General features: G+C 53.4%; 1 protein-coding gene across 3 annotated transcripts in view; it reads left to right on the top strand.

Moving 5' to 3' along the window:
• The window catches only part of DNAH17 (dynein axonemal heavy chain 17), a 163113-nt gene that overhangs the window by 73320 nt on the left and 63578 nt on the right, over positions 1 to 26215 (top strand). For all 3 annotated transcript variants that reach the window (XM_032617880.1, XM_032617881.1, XM_032617882.1), the window contains exons 20-36: positions 1486 to 1594; positions 1913 to 2016; positions 3874 to 4014; positions 6461 to 6604; positions 8436 to 8618; positions 11234 to 11488; positions 13016 to 13185; positions 13714 to 13936; positions 15527 to 15643; positions 15756 to 15842; positions 17207 to 17359; positions 20465 to 20713; positions 22407 to 22529; positions 23439 to 23786; positions 23887 to 23978; positions 24375 to 24501; positions 25241 to 25393. In XM_032617880.1, the coding sequence (XP_032473771.1) occupies positions 1486 to 1594; positions 1913 to 2016; positions 3874 to 4014; positions 6461 to 6604; positions 8436 to 8618; positions 11234 to 11488; positions 13016 to 13185; positions 13714 to 13936; positions 15527 to 15643; positions 15756 to 15842; positions 17207 to 17359; positions 20465 to 20713; positions 22407 to 22529; positions 23439 to 23786; positions 23887 to 23978; positions 24375 to 24501; positions 25241 to 25393 (2778 nt within the window). The remainder of the gene's footprint in view (positions 1 to 1485; positions 1595 to 1912; positions 2017 to 3873; positions 4015 to 6460; positions 6605 to 8435; positions 8619 to 11233; positions 11489 to 13015; positions 13186 to 13713; positions 13937 to 15526; positions 15644 to 15755; positions 15843 to 17206; positions 17360 to 20464; positions 20714 to 22406; positions 22530 to 23438; positions 23787 to 23886; positions 23979 to 24374; positions 24502 to 25240; positions 25394 to 26215) is intronic.

A 26215-nucleotide genomic window follows, 5' to 3' on the forward strand; every position in this document is an offset into this window, starting at 1 on the left:
CACTACTGGGCACATACCCTGAGAAAACCATAATTCAAAAAGAGTCATGTACCGCAATGTTCACTGAAGCTCTGTTTACAATAGCCAGGATATGGAAGCAACCTGAGTGTCCATCGACAGATGAATGGATAAAGAAGATGTGGCACATATATACAATGGAATATTACTCAGCCATAAAAAGGAATGAAACTGAGTTATTTGTAGTGAGGTGGATGGACCTAGAGACTGTCATACAGAGTGAAGTAAGTCAGAAAGAGCTAAACAAATACCATATGCTAATATGTAGAATCTAAAAAAAATAAATGGTTCTGAAGAACCTAGGGGCAGGACAGGAATAAAGATGCAGATGTAGAGAATGGACTTGAGGACACAGGGAGGGGGAAGGGTAAGCTGGGAGAAAGTGAGAGAGTGACATGGACGTGTGTACACTACCAAACGTAAAATAGCTAGTGGGAAGCAGCCGCATGGCACAGGGAGATCAGCTCTGTGCTTTGTGACCGCCTAGAGGGGTGGGTTAGGGAGGGTGGGTGGGAGACGCAAGAGGGAAGAGATGTGGGGATGTATGTATATGTATAGCTGATTCACTTTGTTATACGGCAGAAACTAACACACCATTGTAAAACAATTATACTCCAATAAAGATGTTAAAAAAAAAAAAGAATTATTGTGAAAGGCAAATAGCATCTAAGGTACAATGTAAATCCAATGTACATCCCTCACTTTAGAGAGTAGACCTGTCCTTGAAAACTTACATGGAAATCAAAATGTTGCCAGATAGGACAGTATTCCAAAGCACAACTGCTGCTTGTTATTTAAAGGAATAATTAATAATAACTGTATACACACTCTGTCTGTTTTTTTCTGTTCTGTGAATCGAGGTTTTCGAGTGTTACATGAATTTCTTAGCTCAGGGTAGACCCGTATCGAGCCTGTATGGAACCTACCCTACCGTTCACTCTGATGCTTTAACAAGTGAAACAGCTTCTCCACAGATCCTGGACCTCCTTTGTATAATCACATTCCGAGCCTTAGATCATAGGCAAGGCGATGTTCTGAGAGACGCCCCAGAAGTGTCCCAATTACCAGTGTGTATTCCTCATAGGCAAGGCGATGTTCTGAGAGACGCCCCAGAAGTGTCCCAGTTACCAGTGTGTATTCCTCTGATTTTCTTTTTATGATTCTAAGCCAGAAATTTTAAGCTTTGGATTATGTACGCACTGTTTTTGCATTAGTGAATTTCCTTCTCTTTCTACCCCATAACATGGGTGATTAGGAGTTAAGTACATACGTAAATCCTTGGTGCTAAAAAATAATTTTAAAAGTTGGAATCTCCTGAACTTTGATGTACACATAATTCCCAATTAAATAACACTAACTGTGATTGGTTTGGTTGGTATTCAGTAATAAACACCCTCACCAGGAGACGATTTTAAATCTGCTTGGATTTGGAACAAAGGCCCTGAAACTGTAGCCCTTGTTTTGCAGATAATGACCACTATGAAGGACATAGAATTTCCACTGATAAAGTCAGAATTGGAAGCAATCGATGTCAAATTGTTGGACGCTGAGACGACCTTATTCTGGAATGGCAAAGGTACAAAGGCGACATTCATTCCCCCTTAGGTTAAACTTGGGTGAGGGGGATGGAGGGCCGGGTCCAACCTGTCGGCCACCTGGAGTTCCTGTGGAATTAGCGATCCGCCTACGTGGGGATAGGGGGGCCTTGTTTCCCAAGAGACACGATGTGCTTTATTCCTCAGCGTTGCCTTTTGGGAAGCTCTCCACGATTCCCTCCGCTTCAGGCTCCGGAGAAGCGGACAGACTCGCCGAGCATTGTGTCGTGATAATGAGTGTTAAGCCAGCCCTTGCTAAATCGTTCATTTTGTAAGATCCCTTTATGCTTCTGTTTTAGGTGTGTTTGAATATATTCAAGCGATGCGAGAAATGCTATACAACTTGCAGAACAGGATACAAAAAGCAAAGCAAAACATAGAGGGGATTTCCCAGGCCATGAAGGTGAGTAACCTGCAAAGCACAGAGCGCGGCTTAAATGGGGACCCCGGAGAGGGTCCTGGGGAAACGGCCCCCCTCGGAGACGATCACGGAAAGTGCCCAAGGCAGTGGGGGCCTGATGTGTGAGGCTCTGGGCTGTACCATGGTGACGTCAGGGTGGCCCCAAGGCAGAAGGGCCCCTGGTCACTCTGCAGAGCTCCAGTCCATCTGGGTCTGTTCAGCTCAGCAAGTGTGTGGGCAGGTCCTTCTGCCAGGTGGGTGCCAGGAACGAGGGTGGGGGCGGAGACGCGCTCAGACCCAACCCCACCGGGAACACACTCATCCCTCCATGCAGAGCAGCACAGGTCCTTGCTCTCAAGCCTCATCCAGAAAACTGGGGGAAAGCCTTCGCTAGCACTGCCCTCCCCCACCATGGTTTGTCATCGGTGCCTGCATTTGCAAACACCTGCCCCGGGCCAGCACTAGTTTGTTCATTAGAAAACACCTCTTCTGTTTTGAGACTCATTTGGCTTATCAAGGTGTGAAACTCTTTCCTTCCTTACAATTGACGTTCATTTCATCACCATCCACTTAGATTTAACTCAATACATTGTAAGCAAAAGCCATTGCTCACCCCACTTTTTTCTGATTTGTTTTCTGATTCAGTTTTCTTTCAATCACATTATTTCCTCAAGTAATCGCCTCAGAAAGGGTGCGTTGATGACCTACTTTCTGAATCCTTGCTTTCCAAAACTATCTTTCTTTGGATGTCACCTATAGCTGTTTTGTCCAAGTAAAGGATTTTCTGATATGGTCCTTTTCTTTCAGTAGTCTAGAAGCATCCCTGTACTCGTCTGCTCTGGCTGCCATAACAAAGGACCAGAGACTGGGCAGCTTAAACAGCAGAAATTTATTGTCTCATAGTCCTGGAGGCTAGAAGTTTGAGATCAAGGTGCCAGCAGGGTTGGTTTCTTCTGAGGCCTCTCTGCTGGGTGTGTAGACGGCCGTCTTCTCCCTGTGTCCTCACACGGTCGTCCCTCTGTGTCTATGTCCTAATCTCCTCTTCTTATAAGAACACCAGCCATATCAGATTTAGGCCCACCCTAATGACCTCACTTTAATCACCTCTTTGAAGACCTTCTCTCCAAATGCAGTAACATCCTGAGATGTTAGAGGTTAGAGCTTCAACATATAAATTTGTGGGAGGAGGCACAGTTCAGGCCACAGCCACCCCTGCTTATAGCCTCAATGTTGAAAAAGCTGACAAAGGTATGATTTCCCTTTGCTGATATATTTGATATTTCCTCTGAAAGATATTTTTTGACTTTCCTGTTCTCTCCGTCCAGAGGTAGGTAGAGTCCTTGGTCATCTTCAGGGTTCAGACGTGTCACCAGAGTGTATCCAGACGTGTGTCTCCTTTTGTTAATGTTCCCTGGATCCACAAAGTACTTTCAATCCAAAAATGGCAACCTTGCCTCAGCCCCCGGGCACCTTCTCCAGTCACTCATTCTCTCCTGTGTGTCCCTTTCTGTCCTGTATTCTGAGCATCTCCACATGTGTCTCCAGATCTGGCTGCCATGTCCCGTCACCCCCAGCTCCTGAGGTTCCCCGACAAGAGGGTCAGACACTCCTTCCCCTAGAGGGGCTCCTTTGGGGCCTGACTGGGGAACATGCACAGGGGTCTCTCCGTGGTCCTCCAAGGCCCTGGTTGGTTTTGAGTCACATCATTGGAGGCGCTCTGGCCAACAGTCCTCAGCGGCCCCTTGGCCTCTGCGAGGCCAGCCTAGGATGGGGACACTCACTCTAAAGGCTGTGTAGGAGGGAGTAGGGCCAGAAGCTTTTTCTTCAGACACTTTTCTCCCACTCACCTTTTCCCTCCAGGACTGGTCGGCCAACCCAATGTTTGAAAGGAAGGACAACAAGAAAGAGGCCCTGTTAGACTTGGACGGGAGGATGGCCAACCTCAACAAGCGCTACACCGCGGTCAAGGACGCCGGCCTGAAGATCCAGTCCATGGTCATGGTAAGGAGCTGCCCGGGAGGGCCTTGGAGAGGCCATGGGCTCTCAGCAGCCGGGGAGGGAGGAGGGAGAGCTCGAGGCTTCAGAAAACGTCAGGCGTCTAAGACCTTTAATCCAGGAGTCCGATCTTACAGTAGCAGACCCTGCTAACTGCTCCCCCGGAAGCCTGATTCCTCTTGTCACGTGTCTGCCCTCCTCCCCTAAGGGTGTCAGAGCCCCCTCCCCCCACCCCACATGAATCGGTGTGGACAAGTGACACCTTCGTACCAAGTCCCTGGGAGAAGCTGTATCACGGCTTCCCACCCCTGAGTGTGAGGAAGGCCCAGCAGCACGGAAAGAGAGAGGAGCACGGGATGTGGGTGCCCTGTGGTGTTTGGGTGCCAACACGTTGAAACTGGGATAATGTGCGGACACGTGCTTGCTGGGCTGCCCGGCGTGAGGGTTATTCCTTTCTGCCAGCCGTCTCAAGGGTCCTCGGGCCCGGGGCCCCACACGCACGGGCACGGTCGGAGGGGGATGCAGAATGGGAGCCTCACGCCCCTCGTTGCCCTGCCTGATTCCCAGCAGCCTGGGGTTCTCACGCCTTCCTCTGTCTTCCTCCGTCCGTGGCCACTTTAGCCAGCTTGCATTTTCGCCTATTTCTGAGGCAGATGTGAAAGGTGCAGCTCTGCGTTGGCCTGGAAAGGAGAAAACTGCCCGCCCCCCCACCCCACCGAGCTCAAGATACTTTCAGGACAGTTTTTCGGGGTTTCCCAGTGCACGGTGCAAATCATTGCTATGGCCTTAAATGATGGGTTGCCACATCCAGACAGACCAGCAGGCCCCCCAGGAGGAGGGTCTGTGCTGGGCTGTTCTCATGGTCAAGTCATTGATTGGAAGGTCATTGCCCCTGTGGAGTGACTTGACTGGACCAAGAAATATTTTGTCTTGTTTCCAGATCCTCTTCCTTTCCCCTTTGCCCTGGTGCCAGAAGGGCCAACGAAATTAACGTGTTAGACTGCAAAAAGGTTATTTGGAAGAGTTAACCGATTAACCTATTAACGTTACCAGATGTGTTGGAAACAACATGGGAGACATAAATCTAGCTTAGCATTGGGAAGAGGTTCACAGCACACTAGCCCAGCTGGAGGGCGAGCCAGGAGGGGACAGGAGCCCCAGTGAGGCAGAGGCCAGGGAGCAATTGACAAGGCTTTGTTATCACAACATTTGTCAGAGTCCTCTACTCCCATATGGTCATTTGAACTATTGTTACACTGAAGTTATTTAAGCCTGTGTCTTCTCTCCCCTATTAGAGTATAACTGCCTGAGGGTACAGACTGGGTCACAGTCATCTTTGTGTTTTCCTGTAGCACTCAGTGTCTTACAGTTTCATCTATCCACCCACCCACCCATCCATCCATCCACCCACCCACCCATCCACCCACCCACCCACCCATCCACTCATCCATCCACCCATCCATCCACCCACCCACCCATCCATCCACCCACCCACCCATCCATCCACCCACCCACCCATCCATCCACCCACCCACCCATCCATCCACCCATCCATCCACCCATCCACCCATCCACCCACCCACCCACCCACCCATCCACCACCCACCCATCCACCCACCCACCCACCCACCCACCCACCCATCCACCCACCCACCCACCCACCCACCCACCCACCCATCCACCCACCCACCCACCCACCCACCCATCCACCCACCCACCCACCCACCCACCCATCCACCCATCCACCCACCCACCCACCCACCCACCCACCCATCCATCCACCCATCCATCCACTCATCCATCCACCCATCCATCCACCCACCCACCCAAACATCCATCCATCCATCCCCCCATCCATCCACTCATCCATCCACTCATCCATCCACTCATCCATCCACCCATCCATCCATCCATCCATCCATCCATCCATCCATCCATCCACCCATCCACCCATCCACCCACCCACCCACCAGCTCCTGCTCTGTTCCAGGCATACTACTTAGTGCTGGAGGTATAATGGTGGAAAGGACAGTCAATCCCTGTCCTTGTGATGCTTGGCATCAAGGGGAGGTACAGACCAAAGACAAAATAATTCAGAATTGTCATCTGTGCCATCACAGTCACAAATAACAAATTGCTAGAGGGAACACAGGTCGGGGGGCAGGGACAAGAACCAAACCTGAGATGAATGGGGGCTAGTCAAGAAGGGTCTTTGTGAGGAGCTGACATTTGACCTGAAACCTAAAAGATGAGAAGAAGCCACGCATGGCATGAATGGGCGGGAGCAGCCTACAGGAAGAGCCTGGAAGGTTCAAGAAGCCAAAAGCAGACCACTGTGTGTGGAGGGTGTGAATGAGGATGAGGGTAGCCCAGGGAATTGTTGAATAAATTGCCTAAAGAGGGAACAGGTGGACCAGTGAGACGACAGCCAGCCATGTGGTTCTGTTTGCAGGAAAATGCGGAACTCTTCAGAGCGAACACGATGAGCCAGTCCTGGAAGGATTATGTCAACTACGTTGACAGCATGGTCTTGGATGAATTTGACCATTTCATTCGCAAGTCTCTAAATCACCTAATGGACAACATGGTCGTTGATGTAAGTTACAAATGTGAGATATATATATGCATATACATATATGTGTATTATGATATTATAAATATGAGAAAGGTTGACGCTGGAATCTATAATCTGTGGTTTCCTGATGAAAGAACAGACTGTCATGTTACAAATGAACAGACTTATTAAAGTCTTCCCAAGGTGACCCACTCGTCCCGATTTTAAACCTGAAAGTCCTGCGTCCCGGGACCCTGCTCAGTCCCAGGTGCTCAGGACATCTGGTCCTTAGATATGCTGCAGCGTAAGTGGGCTATAGAACACCTACAGGGATCTGAGTTGTCCTATGCTGCTGCCAGGTGAGGAAAAGCAGGTACCACTGCCCCCTCCTTATGCTGATTGGGGGTGGGAGGTGCCCTCCTATCGGCAACGTCAGCCACCAGCCCGCTCAACCCTCTGCTGAATTGAGTAGAAGCTTAAACCAGGTCAGCACTGTGGCTTTGCTGGTTAACTGCATCCCAGCCTGTTCTCCAAGAGCTATTCCCTGCCCATGTCCTTTTCACTACAGTGGTTCCCAAGTGATTTTGAATACTGCCAGGAGGGCAAGATGAGAGACACTCTCCCCGCCAAAGCCTACCCGCAGGAAAGGATGGTGGGCACTGCAGTGAGATGCCCTTACACAAGCTGCAGAGGGCGCTTGTCCCCAGAAAATCACAGACCCCAGATTCTGTTGAAAGTAGTCGGCGTTACCAACTGTTAAGTCTCACCAAGCAAGGCACCGTGACACGGTATCAGCAATGAAGGTAGCTAATTTATAGTACACTTATAAACTAAATTATCACTACAGAGAGAGGAGAGTCACAATCAAAAGCATGATGAGACCCTGATAACAAAGCATCCTCAAAAAATCCCAGGGAGTCCCCGTATTTGTGAGTGGCCAAGCAGCGGGAGCGGACCCCTGAGTCAGAGGCTTTAGGAAAGACTGGTCCCCTGAGTTTGTGACAACAGACCTCTCCCACTTAGCAACTCACTCAGGTGCTTGTGCAGACCCCGCCCTACTCAGTCATAGAACCAGGGGTCTCTCAAGCCAGCCACCCACAGGGCCAGCATGGGACTACGTTTGGAGGAAGATCAGTGGCCGTAGAGCGGGTCCCGAGGCCACCCGTGGGCTTTGGCCCGCACTGTGAGACTCGCCGGTATGTTGGGCGAGCCTCTACCCTGTCCCCTTGCAACTCAGCCTCGCAGCCTCACAAGAGGGGTCCTCACAAGAGGGAATAGATGGGCTTATGGCGTGTGTGCTTTAGAAACAGAGCCTCCAAGGGACATGAGGGCTTGTCCTTTCTGGAGCTCAGCGGAGACCATCCTGCCTGTCTGTGACACTCCCTGCCCCACTGAGCACTGTGGCCACAGCTGCTGACACACCTGAGACAGCCACCACCCCACACGCTCTATGTGTTAGTCGTCCCTCTAGTCCTCACGGTAACCCAAAGAGATGGGGACAGTGATTGCCTCTGTTCTATAAAGCAGCTGTACTCATTTTGTATATTTGGGGAAACTGGGAAGCCGAGGGTCTCGCCCAAGGCCACGCAGCTAGACAGTAGCAGATATGGGCTTTGAACGGAGGTAACGGGTCTCCTCGGCACTCACGATCACTGCTGTATCCCGCCCTGGACACCCAACCTGCATTTGGCCCGATGGCGTTGCATTTGGTTGTGTAGTTCTCGCTCAAGGGCCCTCAGGAAGTGTGTTCTCTGCAGTGGCCCCAGCCAGCAGGAGTCAGCCATATACCTTGTCTGGTGCTGGGGTGAACATCCGGGCACTGAAAATGGTTCAGCCGAGGGCAAGTCTTTGACCCCATGACGGCCTGTTTCAGGAGAGCATCGCACCGCTGTTTGAGGTCCGCATGGAGCTGGACGAGAATGGGCTGGTCTTCAATCCATCCCTGGAGGTGGGCGGGGACCAAGGCTTCCTGGCGCTGATCGGGAGCCTGGTCACTGACATCTACAATGCAGCCAAGCTCATCCCCAGGCTGGCCAAGGGCAGGATGAGCTACAAGGTCAGTCTGGGCTTGGTATGGCCCCACCCCTTTCCCTGCCACCAACTGCTACCCCTAATGGGTCCTGAAGGTGAAGAGGAGCCCAGAGGCTTCCATTCCATCGGGTTCCCCAGGACAGTGGCCCGGATTTCTTTCTCTCTCCACTCCTGAGATCCCATTTTTCTCCCCAGAGCGGCTTCTCGTCGGTCGACCTGGTTTTCATTCCCCTGATGGCTCCCCACCCACAATAAGACGCCAAGTGTGCATCCCCACCCTCACTGGTACTTCACTCCCTCCCGTAATTTAAACCCTGTGATCCTCTGACCATGCAGGCTCTTTGATAAATGTGCCTTGCATGGGCTCCCGCACCCATTTGCTCTGAATGCATTACACACCCAAGGTGCGTCTGACACGTAAAATGCAGTCAGATCAGATCCTGGGGATGCAAAGGTGTGGGAAATTCAGCCCCGCCCCCCACCAAAGGGAGGGCTGAGAAGGTGTGTTTGTCAGAGCATGGTTTGTGGGGCAGTTAACAGAAATTGGAAAAGACCTAAATGACCATCAAACACAGGTGTCCTTCAGTAGATTCCGGCCCATCCAGACAAAGGCATCCGGATGAGTCCCAAAAGGGAGCCCGGGACGGAAAGCTGCTCGTGACACGTTTGTTATTAAGTGTTTAAGTTGTGGAACAATGTTTAGAATGTGATTTCATTCGTTTAAACAAAGCAAAAGCCTGCCCTCCTATGGATACACTCCAAACTGTTAAGAGTGCTTGCTTCTGGGAAACAGGATCGGGGTGAGGATGGTAGGAGGACAGGGGATGCCAAGGGAGCTTTTTATTTTATGTGCTTCTGCCTCATTTGAACTTTTTGATAATGGGCGCGTATTATTTATAATAACAAATATTTACAGCAAGATGCTCTGTGCCATTAGGGACAGAGGTATGTGTGCATACGTGTGCATGTGTGAGTGAATGTGGTGATGTGAGGACATGAGGAAATACCTGGCAAGGTCAAGGACAGCTTCCCAGAGGAGCTGACGCGCGTTCTGAGTCTTGAAGGGTGGAAGGGGATTTCCAGGCAGAGAGAATGGCTTGAGGATTCCTGAGCTGCAAAAAGGTGGTATTTCTGGCCCAAGTGCACACAGTAGTCTGTTCCACAGCTCAGAATAAAGTGAACTATGCCACCAGTGGTCAGCCCAAGAATACACCCAACACAGAGCTGGACTCCCACGTGTGCTCCAGAATCTGACAGGAGGCGCATCCGGGGCTCCTGCACCCACCCCGGAGTCCTGAGGGGCTTGGCATGATGAACAGGACAGAACAAAGCAGAATAAGGGTCCCGGTGATCAGGCTGTACCCCGGGCTGTGCACGCCCCGCTCTGGTCTCATTTGTATCCATGAGATTTTAATTTACAGAAGTGACCGAGTGACTACATGGAGAGGTCAGTGCCATTGACAGAAAACGTTAATGTCACTCACAGTTCCCCTGGAAAGGAGAAGCACGGCTGGCTACTCAGGGTCTCGGGGGAGGCAGCAGGTTTGGTCAGAAAGCAGAAGCAGGACGGAGGGCGAAGCCCAGGCCAGAGGCTTTGCTGGGGTTTCTGCGGGAAGGCGAGACAGGACCAGGGAAGCAGCTCGGGGCCAGCCACTCTGCCTCGGCGGCTCAGGGCTATGGGGGTCGTCTCCAGTTATCTGGTACCTGGCCCTGGGTGATGGGGAAGGGGGAACATGGGCTTGGAGTGTGAGGGTTAGTTAGATAAAGTAGGCGGTTGGGGGATTGGCTGGTTTTCACGTGAAAGGTGTGCTCCCATCCCAGCCCTTTGCTCTCTTAGAATTGGCTGGCCCAACGAGGGGCAGTCTCTCCCCAGCCAGCAAGATTTTTTAAGATGCCAAAGCTTCTTAAGATACAGGAAATTTTAAAAATGTGGTTAATACACACCCTCCACCTTGAGATTCTCCAGTTACATAAGGCAATCGCTCCCTTTTCGCTAACACCAATTTGGGTTGGGTTTTCTGTCACTTGAAACTCAGAGCATCCTATCCAGCCCGGGCCTCCCGTGCTCCTACTCCGGCCATCATGTGGTCTCCACGCAGGTCCTCACACATCTGCTTCCCTCCCAGCACAGGGCCCTTGCACGTGCTGTGTTGCTGCTCTTGCTCTTTACCTACAGTCCATCAGCTCTCAGACCAATGGTCACTTCCCCAGGGAGCGTTCCCCAACCTCCTCCCTGTTACACCTGAATGCAAAGGTCAGAGTCATGATGTCTCGTTTCTGTGATTTTTTTGATGAACATCTGACCCCACTCCTGGGCTGTCTACATCACGTGAGCCCTGTCGACACCCCTAGGGCCCCCTCCCCCTGCGTGCACACAGCAGATTCTGTGTAACTACTTAATGAATGAAGCCACGTGAGTCGTCCTGGGGTTTGCCTGGCAAAAGTCACGTCCAATGTATCTTCTCACGGGAGAACATTGCAAACATTGTTTGCAGATGTCCCTGCGTCCCATCTAGAGAGGTTAGCCTGCGTCCCATCTAGAGAGGTTAGCCACACTTGCACCAACAGGGAGCCACTCTCCAGGGCGGGGAGACCACGGGCGAAGCGCTCACCCATCTGCGCCCCTCCTGCCCCTTGCAGACCGACCTGGAAGACATGACCGACCTCATAGAGATGGGGGAGGAGCTGTCCAACCTGGTCATCAGCGCCATAAAGGAGGCTGAGGAGTACCAGGACTCCTTCGAGCGCTACGCCTACCTGTGGATGGACGACCCCCAGGAGGTCATGAAGAGCTTCCTCATCTATGGCCGCGCCATCAGCCCAGAGGACTGGGACCCCCAGGCCGAGGAGACCCTCCCCAAGATGCCGCCTACCCTCGCCCAGTTCCAGCAGCAGGTATGTGTGAACCTCACCCACCGGCTTCCTCAACTCCAGAATCCCTGCCGTGGAGGGGCACTGGACTTGATTTAAAACTTGGGTGAACGTTGTTTTTACATTTTTATTTATTTATTTTTGGCTGCGTTGGGTCTTCGTTGCTGCACTCAGGCTTTCTCTAATTGCGGCTAGCGGGGGCTACTCTTCGTTGTGGTGCATGGGCTTATTGCGGTGGCTTCTCTTTGTTGTGGAGCACGGGCTCTAGGCTCGTGGGCTTCAGTAGTTGCAGCACACAGGCTCAGTAGTTGTGGCTCGCGGGCTCTAGAGCGCAGGCTCAGTAGCCGTGGCGCACGGGCTTAGTTGCTCTGCGGCATGTGGGATCTTCCCAGACCAGAGGTCGAACCTATGTCCTCTGAATTGGCACGCGGATTCTTAACCGCTGCGCCACCACGGAAGTCCAGGGTGAACATTTTTTAGATGTAAGTTTTATTATAATTCAAGTATGGAGAGACCAACAGATCAGCAGACGCCTGCTGTGAAAAGAGAGGTTGTGACTCATGGCTCCCAAGAGGAGGGGGGCACTCCATGCCATGCAGGGCCACGTAGGGCCACGCGGGGAGGCACCAGTGTCGGGCAGGAGGCCGAGGGAATGAGGGGAAAGCATGGCTGAGAGCCTGAACTGTGGTCTTCATGGGGAAGAATGGGCAAGGCGGGGCAAGCAGGCTTAGGATGGGCTAGTTTGGATCATTTCAGTGATTCAGGGGCGTACTGGCTGTCCCGGGTTGTCAGGAACCTGGCCCTGGGGTGATTAGGGCAGGTGGACAGTGGCCTGGAGTGTGAGAGCCCCATAGAGGAGGCGGTTGGGTCGTGAGCTCTGGTTGGTTGTTTGCATATGAAAGGTGTGGTCCTGGGGGGTTTGTCTGCCATCTCTAGGACTTAGCCAGCCAGGGGGCAGGGGCAGTCCCTCCAGGGTCAGCGAGACCCCCAGTACCAGAGCTTCAGTAACATAGAGCATGATGGGAATTCCCTGGCAGTCTGGTGGTTAGGACTCAGCTTTCACTGCCATAGCCTGGGTTCGATCTCTGGTCAGGGAACTGCGATCCTGCAAGACGTGCAGTGCGGCCAAAAAAACCAGGATATGGGACATGAGAAAACATAGCGAACTTACAAAACTTCACCTCTTTTCCTGAAGCTCAGTGAGGGTGACCCAGCCACAGGGAGATGCACATGGGGTGGGGGGACAGCTGGCTGGTGAAGCTTGAGAGCCCAAGGACGTGCAGCAGCGTAGAGAGTTAAGGGATGCCCCATGGGTGCCCGGGACCCCATTCACCCCTTGAAACTTTTGGCCCCTGCTGGCCTTGCTTGATGATGTCCCTTTTTGACAGGCTGTCCTGTGTCGGGGGTAGACTGCTGGGCCGCAGGGCACCCCGGGGGTGCTGGGAGAAGGAAACTAGTGCCTCGTAAGGGCCTCCCCCACACACACATGCTGTGCTGGCCCCAACCCCTGGCCCCGGCAGCCCGACAGGTGAACGGGGTTGTGTCTTCCAGATCAACTCCTATGAGAAGCTGTATGAAGAGGTGTCCAAGTGTGAGAACACCAAGGTGTTCAACGGCTGGCTGCAGTGTGACTGCCGGCCCTTCAAGCAGGCCCTCCTCAACACCATCAAGCGCTGGAGCCTCATGTTCAAGCGGCACCTGAGCAACCATGTGGTCAACAGGTGGGCACCAGGACCGCTGGCCTGACATTGGTCATGCCCCAGAGAGCTATGTGCGAGGGGCACCTGCAGGCGGCCTTCCATGAAGTGTCGGTTGGACACCTCCTCCCCCAAACCGGGTGGCTGTTGGGGTGAAGGTCAGGCTCAGAGGCCGGCAGCCCCACGGAGGGTGGGTCCCAGCAGGAAGGTGTCACCTGGCAGGGCGTGGAGGTCCTGGTCCCTCGGTCATTGCTTCTTTACTGAGCACTTACCGTGTCTGGGCAACAGATGCCAAGGAACCCTTCAGGAGCCCTGAGTCAGGCAGGGAAGCCTGGCGTGAAACGTGCCGGTGGTACCTGTGCAGTTACAGGTGGGGTCGGGGCCGGGAGGGGCGTGGAGCCAGGAGAGCGTGTAATCCAGCTCCTCTGTCCGGGAGGCCCAGCAAAGGCTGCCCTGAGACGTGGCTCCATGCGGTGCTCACCGACCAGTCGAGCCGGTGAGGCACAGGGGTGCTGGGCAGGCACCCATCACAGGCGGCCTCTCGCCCACCAGCCTCGCAGACCTAGAAGCCTTCATGAAAGTCTCCAGGGCGGGCTTGATGAAGCCTCTCAAGGAGGGGGACTATGACGGCCTCGTGGAGGCGATGGGGCATCTGATGAAGGTCAAGGAGAGGCAGACGGCCACCGACAACATGTTTGAGCCCCTGAAGCAGACCATCGAGCTGCTCAAGTCCTATGGGGAGGAGATACCCGAGGAGACGCACGTGAAGCTTCAGGTAAACAGGCCTGGGGGGCCCCCGCTGGGGGAGCTGAAGCTGCGGGCAGGGCCAGAGGAGGGCGGGCTCTTGTGCCGGGGCCTGCAGGCTAGACCTCCTCTTCTAGACATGGGGTCCCCGTGGAATGGCAGGGTGGGAGGACAGGGCTCTCTGGAGACGAGGGGACAGTGAGGCCGCCTCCGGAAGGGGGGAGGGCAGTAGCTCTTCCGTTTGATTGGAGTTTCAGTGGATAAAAGTGCCTTCAAGTCCCACACCTCCTCCTGAGCACAGTAGGAGCCTGGGCACGAGGGACGGGGGACCAAGAATGGGGTCGGCAGAGACCTGACCGGGTGAGGGCGCCCCAGCAGGGCAGTGGGGCAGCTGCTCTGGGAAGGCCCGCAGCCGGCCCCGGCCCCGCGTGGGACAGGTGGGCCACAGCAGGGAGGCTGAAGGGGACTTCCAAAAGCCCAGTGCTTTACAGCTAATTCGCAGAGCGTCAGCTGTCGGTGTCAGAGCAGCTGTACGTGCAGCTGGGCTGGGCGGTGGTCGTGCTGAAGCTGGGTCCTGAAGCCACCGCCCAGCCACCCCCCTGGAGTTTGTCTCCTCCCAGACCTGGCTGCCTGCCCCCCCCTTCTCTGCCCTGGCTCTGGGACTGGCCAAACAGGCCTGACTCCCCCTGCCGGGAGGCACTAACTCCAGCCAGTGCTCGAGACCCCACAGCACAGGGGTGACAGGATTGTGTGTCGATTGTGTGTCGGTGGCCGCCGTGATCTCCGCGGTGATCTCATGCTGCCCAGGCCCTGCTTTAGAGCACGTTGTGTTTTGCCCCAGCTGCCCCGCCCGGGGCTCAGCTAAGGACCAGGATTCGAAGCGTTTGTGGCCGGGCCCCAGGGGCTCCAGGGCTATGGACAGGGTGAGCGGTGAGATAAAAGTTCTGACAAACGTTTGAGGTGTGTCGCTGCCAACAGACTGTTAGTTAATTGTAGAAGAATGTGAAACAATGTCTATTTGTGGGTAAAGAATTTGGGGGCTGGGATTTTTTTCTTTAAAATATTTTATAGTAAGTACAATATTTGCCTAAGTGTGGAGAACTTGGAAAATACAAAAATTCGTCTGATTGCTAAAGCCATTCTTGCCATGACAAAATCGTAGAAACAGAGGACAGGTTAGTGGCTGCCCAGGTTGGGGCGGGGGGCGGTGCTGGGCGCAGGTACAAGGAGGTAACACTAGACAGTTCCTTCACCGTGATGGACAGCGAGGTATGTGGATCGCGGCGGGGGTTATGGGACTCTACACATGAGGTAGAATTGCCTAGGACTGCACACGCTCACAATGCATGCACACAACACACGCACACGTGGATTCAGCTTAAAACACAGGGCGAAAACCGACAAGTTCCATCACCTGCTAACAGAAACGCCCCAGTGTCGGATGCCGGTTTGGGTATCGAGCCTCCGCTTTGTGAGATGCCACCACCAGGGGAGGCTGGGGGCGGGCACACAGGACTCTCTGTGCTATTTTTGCAACTCCCCCTGAGTCTGTAATTATTTCACAGTAGAAAATTTTCAAAAGAGCAGGAAAAGGAGTGGTCCTTGGCCTTTGCCTGTGTAGGAACTGCCGGAGCAGTGGACCAACACCAAGAAGCTGGCCATCCAGGTGAAGCAGAACGTGGCACCCTTGCAGGCCCACGAGGCCAGCGTCCTGCGACGGAGATGCCAGCAGTTCGAGGTACCACGGCCTCGGGGCGGCGCGGGGCGGGGCGGGGCGGGACGGGGCGCGCATGCACCGCAGCTGGGCCCTGGGGCGGGAGCCTGATGGCTTCCACGTGGTCCTCCTGCAGCTCAAGCAGCACGAGTTCAGAGAGAAGTTCAGGCAAGAAGCCCCGTTCAGCTTCAGCGACCCCGACCCCTACACGTCCCTCAATAAGGTACTTCTGCTCAAGGAGGAGATGGGGTAGTAACTCTGGGGACCCTGATGCTTCCTCATCCTTCCTCAAGCTGTCGTTCTCATGGGCCCAGAAACGTGGCCTTGATGGGACTGGGCTCAGGGCCGTACACGTGTGTGTGCGTGTGTGTGCACATCTGAATATCCTACGAGCCTCACAAACCCACCCTGTGGCTCAGCCCCCTCCCTCTCCTAGGTCCTCATGTTCAGCAGTTCGCTGTCCCCTCGGGCTTTGCACTCACCCTGCTCCCTCGCGCCTTCTTCTCCCTGACTCGCCACGTGCAGCTGGTGGCCAAGCCTCACCTGTGTCCCCTGGTTCCCACTGCCCAAGTTCATGGTCAGTGTCCAACGTGCAAGCTCCATGGCCCCGGACCCGGCAGCCCATTCAGGCTAAGGCCCCATGGACTTCCACCTGGCAGGGGCATTTGGGGTACATGGGGCCTGGGGGGCCCCCAGGAGCACAGGGGGGCACCGCAATGCTCCCGGCACAGTGCTCAGCCCCCACTCTGCGCGGGCCCCAGCCCACACCCCAACCACACTCTGCAGTACCACAGGCGTGAGCACAAGGGCACCCCAAGATGTCCTTTAGGGCCACCCCACAGTTTCCCTCCCCGAGCCTCTGCTCTTTCCCCTGCTCAGCCTCGAAGCCCACCCTTCCCAGAGGCCAAGATCCTGCCCTCTCTCCATGGGCATTTTCTCAGTCACGCCCCCAGCCCACAGCAGAGACGCCACCATTCTCTCCCTCGAGCCCCCCTAGCACTTAGCCGTGGACGCAGGCTAGGTTCTTTGAAGAGCTCCCCTGTCAAGTCTGTTTAGGAACCACGTCCGTGGTGAGAGAGGCCCGCAAGGCAGGGTGCAAACACTCGGGACCCCCCTGTGTACCCAGTCGAGCATGGTACACACTCCACACCAAAGCTTTCACAGCTGCCCGCACTTAGTCGTGTGGCTCAGGACGAATCTTTTTTTCCTCCTCATTGCTTATCTAGATTTTTCTAGTTTTCAAAGCAATCAAGCATTACTTATATACATTTTAATACAATACAAATATATACAGTGAGAGAATGGGGGAGGTTCTGGGAAGTCAGAAGATGTTAGGAGGAAGTCTGGCATTCATGCAACGTCCATTAAGAGTCAGTCCTCACACCTGAGCTCGCCGAGATGACCCACCCTCCCATCAGAGGAGAAGCTGGGGGCGGGCGGGGAGGCCGCTGCCCTCCCAGCTGGAAAGTTTGCCACCACCCTGTATGCGTGGTGTTGGCTCTGGGCTTCACGGGGACGTGGCGGGGGAGACGGGGAAGGCTCTGCCGAGCGCCGGCACCCTGTTCACCGGCTTCTGCGTGCCCCCAGCAACAAAAGAGCATCGCGGCCATGGAGGGCGTCATGGAGGCTCTGTGCAAATCCGGGAGCCTGTTCGAGGTCGTAGTGCCGGAATACAAGCAACTCAAGGCTTGTCACAAAGAGGTCCGCCAGCTGAAGGAGCTCTGGGACATGATCGTCATGGTGAGGGGGGCGCCAAGCCTCAGGGGACGGGCTTGGGGGGGCTCCACGGGCAGCATCCCAGCACCAAGAGGGGGCGCTCCCGTTATCCTTCCATAACAGCTGCCTCTGATGCTTGATGGAGGCAAAACGACGAGTAGGAAGCCTCACTGCTCCTGGTATCAAGGCTGTGTGTCCACAGCGGAGGTGCGCGTGTTCGCTCCCCAGTCTCACCTCTTGGCTCCTGTATTTCCAGAGATATTTTAGCTCTTCTCTCTTTTTATTTTTTATTTCATTTTATTTTATGTTGGAGTATAGTCAATCCAGTGTCGTGTTAGTTTCAGGTGTACCGCAAAGTGGTTCAGTTATACACATACATGTATCTATTCTTTTTTTTGGGGGGGTGGGGCAAGGAATAGCGACTTTATTTGGAAAGCCAGCAGACCGAGAAGATGGCCCACTAGTGTCCCAAAGAACCTTCTTACCCGAGTAGAATCCAGGCTTCTTGTACACTAAAAGGGGAGGGGTGTGGCTGGTGGCTGCAAACCTCTTGGTGCTGGGATCCTTTGTTCTCGCAGCTGTCCACATAGTTCTGGCCGCAATGTTGACCTCCGACAAGACAAGTGTTATTTTCTGTTCTGCAACTTTTTAATCTCTGTATGAATGGGAAAGTGTTATACCTTTAAAGGTCAAGCCCGGGAATATTTCAAGCTATAGGTGACATTCTTTTACAAAGGTGCAGACCCAGTAGGACCACGTATCTATTCTTTTTCATAGTCTTTTCCCATTTATCACAGAGTATGGAGAGGAGTTCCCTGTGCTAGACAGTAGCTCCTTGTTGGTTATCTTTTTTTTATATATATATAGACAATGGCTTAATTTTATTTTTAAAATTTTTTTTTGGCCACGCCGCGAGGCATGCAGGATCTTAGTTCCCCAACCAGGGATCGAACCCGTGTCCCCTGTAGTGGAAGCACAGAGTCCCAACCACTGGACCACTAGGGAAGTCCCTGGTTATCTTTTTTTTTTAGAGAAATTAAAGTATTTATTCCATATACGATTTAGGTTTTTTTTAACTTTTTATTTTATATTGGAGTATAGCCGATTAACAATGTTGTGAGTTTCAGATACACAGCAAAGCGACTCAGCCATACGTATACAAGTATCCATTTTATTTGTTTTGTTAATATATTTATTTTTGGCTGCGTTGGATCTTCGTTGCTGTGCGCGGGCTTTCTCTAGTTGCGGCGAGCGGGGGCTACTCTTTGATACGGTGCGCGGGCTTCTCATTGCGGTGGCTTCTCTTGTTGCGGAGCACGGGCTCTAGGTGCGCAGGCTTCAGTATTCGCGGCACTTGGGCTCAGTAGTTGTGCCTCTCGGGCTCTAGAGCGCAGGTTCAGTAGTTGTGGCGCATGGGCTTAGTTGCTCCGCAGCATTTGGGATCTTCTCCGACCAGGGCTGAAACCCATGTTCCCTGCATTGGCAGGCAGATTCTTAACCACTGCACCACCAGGGAAGTCCCTACACATATCCATTTTAAATACAGCAGTGTGTACCTGTCAATCCCAAACTCCCAATGTATCCCTCCCCGCTCTTTCCCCCTGGTGACCATGAGTTCGTTCTCTAAGTCTGTGTTAGCTCTTCTCTCTTGTGCTCTTGAACGAACTTCAGAGTCTCTGAAAAATCCTCCTCCCTCCAAAAGAAAACTCTTACAGCTGTAGCTAGAGGTAAATCTACTCCATGAGCGAATCCGGGGAGAATTCCCCTCTTGACAGCCATGTTCACTGTCCCCACCCAGGAGCAGGCTCTGTCTTGTCAGTTATCTTATTTTTTTTTATTACATCATAGTGAAATGCTGTAAATGTCTTCATCCTGACCATGCTGAATCTACCTATTTCTCACAGAGAGGGGGAAAAAAATCTTTGGAGCCCCAGGCTACCTCACAACCACCCCCAAAGAGAGAGAACCCATCGATGCCTCTCGATGCTTTATTTTTTTCGCAGTTCACTGAATTCAAGTCTCTTGTGCATGAACGACATTACTGAGCAGTCGGTGAAGTCAGACCAGGATGCCGCACTTTCCCTCGATAGACAACACTTAGTGCAGACCCAAGATACAGGTTACTTTTCCCAGGAGATAACGCTAAGCATTTCCGGTCAGGGTGTTGCAAGAAAAATTCTCCAAAACAAACTAGCCAGGACAATTTTATGATAACGGGTACAGAGCAGCTTAAACGCACCAGAAAGGGCCATCAATGCCTGTGGGGATTAAGGTTTCGAGTCTTGGGATCTGCAAGGTAACTCTCTTGTAAACACCCCAATTGTTTGTCTTTATCTGACACGGATGTCTGTCAAGACCGTGTCTTTCCACCCCAAGCCTGTCTCAGCAACCTCTGACCCCCTCCAGGACCAGCCCGTCCAGCTTCACAGCTGTTCTCAGCCTACCCTGAATTAAAGACTGTGGCTTCACAGGGCTCTGTCTCCACTCTTGGTAGCGTTGTCTCCCAGTAGTGCCTGTGTCTTGTTTCATCCTTTCGTGAGTGAAATATCTCCTGGTGTGTTTAATCAGTCAGTATAAGCTAGGTTACTCTGCAGTGACAGACAGCCCTAAAACAAAACAAAACAAAACAAAACAGAACAAAACCGTGTGTAGTTAACCACAGACATGTATTTCTCATTCACGCAAAGTCCACACTCCAGTTCCAAGCAACCCTTGGGCAGCTCAGTGCACGCATCCACCATTGCCAAGGCAGACGGAGGGAACTGGGGGCCAGGCGTTGGCAATCCAGTGCTTCTGCCCCCAAGTGTCGGGCATCACCCACATTCCATTGGTCGAGGCAACTGACGTGGCTGCACCAAGAAGTGGGACAGAACTAGATCCTGGTGAGCAGTGACAAGGCCCACGTTTTGCCAAAATATCTCTTAACTGCTGACTTCTAAGTTGAATCTTTTATGGTGGAACTGGGTTGTTGGTTTTTTTTCCCCCTTGTATCCACCCACTTTACCAAGCTCTGTCATTAGTTCTCAAGACTCATTGGATTTTGCTTCCTGAGAGCAATGGCAGGAAGGTGGCACAGGTGCCTTCCTGAAGTGTCCCCAGTAGAGGAGACACTGAGAGTTTCCATCTCAGGTCAACACCAGCATCGGTGACTGGAAGACCACCAAGTGGAAGAATATCAACGTCGAGCAGATGGACGCAGACTGCCAGAAGTTCGCCAAGACCGTGAGGTCCCTGGACAAGGAGGTGAAGGGCTGGGATGCCTTCGTGGGGCTGGACAACACCGTGAAGAACATGATCGCGTCCCTGCGCGCCGTGAGTGAGCTGCAGAACCCCGCCATCCGGAACCGCCACTGGCGGCAGCTCATGCAGGCCACCCAGGTACCGCGCCTCGGGGGAGGAGGGCGCTGCTCCTTGGGGGCTCGGTAGAGGATGGGTGGGGCTGACGCTGATAAAGCCAGCTTTGAGCACGCTCGGGCTCTGCGCTCAGAGGGGCCCCACTCTGGGTTGGATGCTCTGCTGTCACCATGTTGAAGTCCTTAATAATTTTTTAACAAGGGACCCCATCATTTTCATTTGCACCAGGCCCCTCAAATTATGCAGCCAGTTCTGGTTGTAAGGTGAATGTCCCCGGGGCTCAGGAAGTTTGGGGCGGAGGAATAGCTCCCCGGGTCCCCCACGCGCCACAGGAACACAGAGTCCTAGCACCCAATTTTTCCCAGGGATATCCCCCAGTGGGGGGTCACTGGCCTTGACACTCACAGAAGGCAAATAGGAACATCCCCACCGTCAGCAAACATTGAACAAAACTCTGTGGAACGGCTACTCTGCAGAGGCCCCACGTAGATGCCAAGGATGCAGAGAGACAGAACACGGGCCCTGCTCTCAGGGAAGCAAAGGAAGAAAGAACAGCGTGGGTCACGGTGTTCGGGACGCCGAATGGGGTGCTCAGGGGTGGTTCTAGGAGCATAGAGTAGGCAGTCACCTCCATGGCGAGGGAAGGGCAGGAACAGCTTCAGGAGCACACGGGATGTGGCCTGGGCGCTGGCGGGGAGAAACAGACGAGCAGAAGGGTTATCCTGAGTGCTGAGACCACTGGCCAGCAGGCTCGTGTACCCCATCCAGGGCCTGGGAGAGACCCCCAGGCGGTGATCAACAAGCAACTAAAACGTCCCAGGAACTGGGCATCACCGAGGACTGTTGAGACCCGGGCAGGTATTTTTCCAGCCATGATTGAGAGACACTCGATTCCATCACTTGGTTAAACCAATTTCCACGGCAGGCTTGGAATCGGGGCCTGGAAACGTCTGTCTGTGTGACAGCGAGAAGGATTTGAGGACTGGGTGACACCATGAAAACACCTGGTATTGTTACTGGAGTAATAGTACCTGTGACTTGGCCACAACTGTTACTAACACGGCAGCTTCCTGAGGTGGTGGATCAGGTCCTGAAACTGCTGTAACAAAGCCCCACACCGTGGGGGGCTTAAAACCTCAGAAGTGTAGTCTTCCCTGGCTCTGGAGGCCAAAAACCTGAAATCAAGGTGTCGGCAGGACCGTGATCCCTCTGGCAGTCTAGGCGAGGGCCCTTCCCTGCCTCTTCCGGCTTCTGGTGGCCCCAGGTGATCCTTGGCTCGTGGCCGCATCCCTCCAATCCCTGCCTCAGTGGTCACGTGGGCTCTTCTGCATTTCAAATCTCCCTCCCCTTTCTCTGATGAAAATACCTGTCATCGGATTTAGGTTCTGTGCAGTTGATCCAGGACGATTTCATCTCAAGATCCTTAACAGCTACAAAAACTCTATTTCCAAATAAGGTCACATTCTGAGGTCCAGGTGGACATGAATTTGGGGGGGGACACTATTCAATCCCCTATCAGTGGACTCTGCTGTTACCAGTTTGACAGGGAGGAGAGACGAGGCCTGGAGAAGTGACTGCCCAAGTCACGGAGCTTCCAACTGCCCCCGCCATGGCCTGGGTTCCTCCCTCGCCTGCCTCTCCATGAAGGACAAAGCTGTCCCTCAACGGGAGAACATGTGACCTGACGTGGAATGTGCCTCTTTTTTTTTCCCCGTAGGTGAAGTTTGAAATGTCAGATGAGACCACCCTGGCGGATTTACTCCAGCTGAACCTACATCAATACGAAGACGAGGTCCAAAACATCGTAGACAAGGCTGTGAAAGAGTCTGGCATGGAAAAGGTAGCCTTTGTTGACAGCAAAGTGCGTTTTGTAGGGGATGATGCTGAACCCGACCCACCTGCCTAACCTTACTGAACTCTCCTCCCCTACGAAGCACGCTCACTTGTGGTCCATCCTGCCTCGGCCTTCTGAGAAGCTGAAGGGGGGGCGGGGGCAGGAGGGCCGGCCATCAGCCAGTACCCGGGGCAGTTCCAGGACACACGGAAAGTCTGGCTGACTCCTTTGCGATTCAAACCTCTCTCCTCACCTGTTTTTTGAGTTTGAATTGTCACATTTTGGCTTTCTTTTTTTTTAACAGACTTATTGAGCTCTAAATCACATACCATACCATTCACCCATTTAAAGTGTACAATTCAATGGCTTTTAGCGTATTTACAGATATGTGCAACCATCACATATTAGAATTAGTCAATTTTAGAACATTTTCGTCTCCTCAAAAAGCGATGAAACCCAGACGCTTTAGCTGTGACCCCCCCACCTTCTCATACCCCCCACCCCAGCTCTAAGCAACCACGAGCCCACTTTCTGTTTCTATAGGTTTGCCTTTTCTGGACATTTCATATAAAGGGAAACATATAATATGTGGGCTTCAGTGTCTGGCTTCTTTCACTAGGCATGTTTTCAAGTCTCCTTCATGTTGTAGCATGTGCCTGAGCTTCACTCTTTCGTATGGCCAAATAATATTTCATTATATGAATGCACCACATTTTGTTGATCTGTTCATCCATTGAGGGACATCTGGGTGGTTTCCATCTGTTGGCCATTGTAAATAACCTTGGCGTGAACATTTTAGCTTTCTGAAAAGCGCCTCCTTTCTGAAGGGGTTCCTTCCATGTCCTAGGGAACTCTGGGTCCTTTTCAGCCCCTCATGCCAGACACTTGCTGACCCGATTTCTGTTCCCCCAAAAGGTGCTGAAAACCCTGGATAGTACCTGGTCCACCATGGAGTTTGAGCACAGGCAGCACCCACGGACAGGCACCACGATGCTCAAGACGGATGAGGTGCTGGTGGAGACGCTGGAGGACAGCCAGGTGCAGCTGCAGAACCTGATGACGTCCAGGTACCTGTCCTACTTCCTGAAGGAGGTGACGAGCTGGCAGCAGAAACTGTCCACTGCGGACTCGGTCATCTCCATCTGGTTCGAGGTCCAGAGAACCTGGAGCCACCTGGAGAGCATCTTCATTGGTTCCAAAGACATCCGTGCCCAGCTGCCGGAGGACTCCAAACGCTTTGATGACATCGACCAGGAGTTCAAGGTGAGCACAGCTCTCTCGCTCCTGCCTGGGCACTTTCGGAAATGGCTCCATTGGAGAAAACAGGGCTCCTGATGCCGTGGCGGCCCCTTTCTCTTCCCAGGCCTTGATGGAGGAGGCAGTGAAAACACCCAACGTGGTCGAAGCCACCAACAAACCTGGTCTCTATAACAAACTTGAGAACCTGAAGAAGAGGTGGGTCCCACACTGTCCAGGGGAGGGGCTTCACTGTGGCAGAAACCCGAGTCACGTGCCCCTTGCTGGCCAGGACGGGGAAAGCCCCAGGTTGTGGGTTAACACATCCCCTTCCTCAGAGTGCGAGCTCTCAGGCCACAACCTGCCACGCCGGCCACAGGGCGGGCCTTCAGCCTCAGAAGAAGCATTGACTGCAGAGATTAAACTATACCCTATCATACCTGGGGACACCCACCAGGTCAGGGGCTGGCAGAGAACAAGTGTGGAAGATTTGAATCAAACTGGGGCTGTGAACAGCCTGGGCGTCTCCGGGGCTGTCCGTCTAGCGCGTGGAAGGATGGGCTGGAAAAGACCCTCTGTCGAGCAGGACTCAGCAGCCTTGTTTCCTCCCCCAAGGTTGGCCATGTGTGAAAAGGCCCTGGCCGAATATTTAGAGACAAAAAGACTTGCTTTCCCAAGGTTCTACTTCGTCTCCTCAGCCGACCTCCTGGACATTCTCTCCAACGGAAATGACCCCGTGGAGGTAGGTGGGCCCCTGGCATTGTGAAGAGAGGCCGACCTCAGGTGCGGCCTCCAGGCTCCAGGCAGGTCCCGGCTTGGCTCCATGTCCGGGTGGCCCTGGGATGTTGGAGGAGTGTCCACAGGTGGCCCTGTGGCATCTCCACGAGGTCATCCACACCTGAAACCACCCAGGGGCTGGGCCATGACAGAAAGACCTGGGACTGGTCTCAGACCCTGCCCTTCCCTCCCCGAGCCTCATCCGCGTCCTCTGGAAAGTGGGTGAGATGCCCGTTTCTGAGAGACATGCCCGCTCATCCTAATAAATCCCAGGCGCCAGGAAGAAAAGGTCCCTCGAGGTTCCTCTTCTAAAAGAGAGGAGGGTTAGCTACCCCGGCGAAGGGAAGCGACTGTCTTATTTTAATCATGAAGTTCCAGACACACAAGAAGGCAGCCACAGGGTGGCCCACAATTTAGGTTCTGAGCGTCTGACCTAGGGATGCGGGTCCCATGCCCGGGACAGAACCGTCTCAAGGAAAAGATATCTTCAGGAACAGACATTCGGAAGGTTCCGCCTGAGACCAGTTTTTGCCATTTGTTGGCTAAGTGCGTTCAGTCAACATCCCAGAGGCGAGGTGGGGGGCGGCAGGTATAAGCCAAAAAAAAAAAGATGCTTAAAACCCCCCGAGGAAGACCCAGGCTGCGTGTCTCCTGCCTTTGAACCCCTTGGCTGCAAAATCCAGTGATCCCCCCGCCCAATCCAGGTGAGCCGCCACCTGTCCAAGCTCTTCGACAGCCTGTGTAAACTGAAGTTCCGCCTCGACGCCGACGGGAAGCCGCTCAAGTTTGGCCTGGGCATGTACAGCAAGGAGGACGAGTACGTGGACTTTGACCGGGAATGTGACCTCTCGGGGCAGGTGCGTGCGTGTGCGGAGTGACGCCCCCCCCAACCCAGGACGACAGTGCAGCGTGTACAGGGCCACACGGCCTCAGACAGGCTGTCACCCCCAGCCTGGGACCACCCCTCTCTCCTTCCCTCTGCCTCTCAGAACAAATGCTTAAGGGGCTTCTCTATAGAATCTCCAGCACAGCCTTACCTACACAGTATGAGGTGCATTGTGAGAAACAGAAAGAAGAGAAAGGAGGGGACGGAGGGGGAGAAAAGGTTTATTAATGCCATTGAGTCTTTATTATTTTATTTATTATTATTAATGCCAAGGGGTTAGTGTTAGCGGCACCCGCCCCCCTCTTTGAAGGGGGCCACACACACCTGAACCAGCCAGTTTTCATTCCTGCCCAGCGTAAGGGGCTTTACTGCTTTGATTTAGCAGAGGGGTCCCTTTACCTTGGGCAGCCCGGACCCCTTTCCAGCTTCCCCCCACCCCAGGAGGCTGCTCCCTTCTGCTGACAGCAAGCTTCCCAGCTGCCCTCCACGCCCCCCCCCCAATCTCTTTGCCCAAGTATTGATCAAGCCTCCGAATCGATCTTGACATTAGCCTAAGCGAAATGTAATTCAGAGGTAAGTCAGCTTGGGGGGTAAAAATCTCACGCAAGAAAACCCGAGCTCCCGCAACTTGAATTCGGAGAACCTGGCCAGATGGGGTTGGCAGGCCGGTGGCAGGATCCAGTCCTCAGTTCGTTCAGATGCTTCCCACACGTGACTGCTTACAGACATAACCACGAACTACAGCGAGCTCTGCCTGCACTGTCGTTGTAGTTTAAAAGAAAAACCAACCCAA

Source organism: Phocoena sinus, chromosome 20 (genome assembly GCF_008692025.1).
Source record: "Phocoena sinus isolate mPhoSin1 chromosome 20, mPhoSin1.pri, whole genome shotgun sequence".
In the NCBI taxonomy this organism is placed as follows: Eukaryota; Metazoa; Chordata; class Mammalia; order Artiodactyla; family Phocoenidae; genus Phocoena; species Phocoena sinus.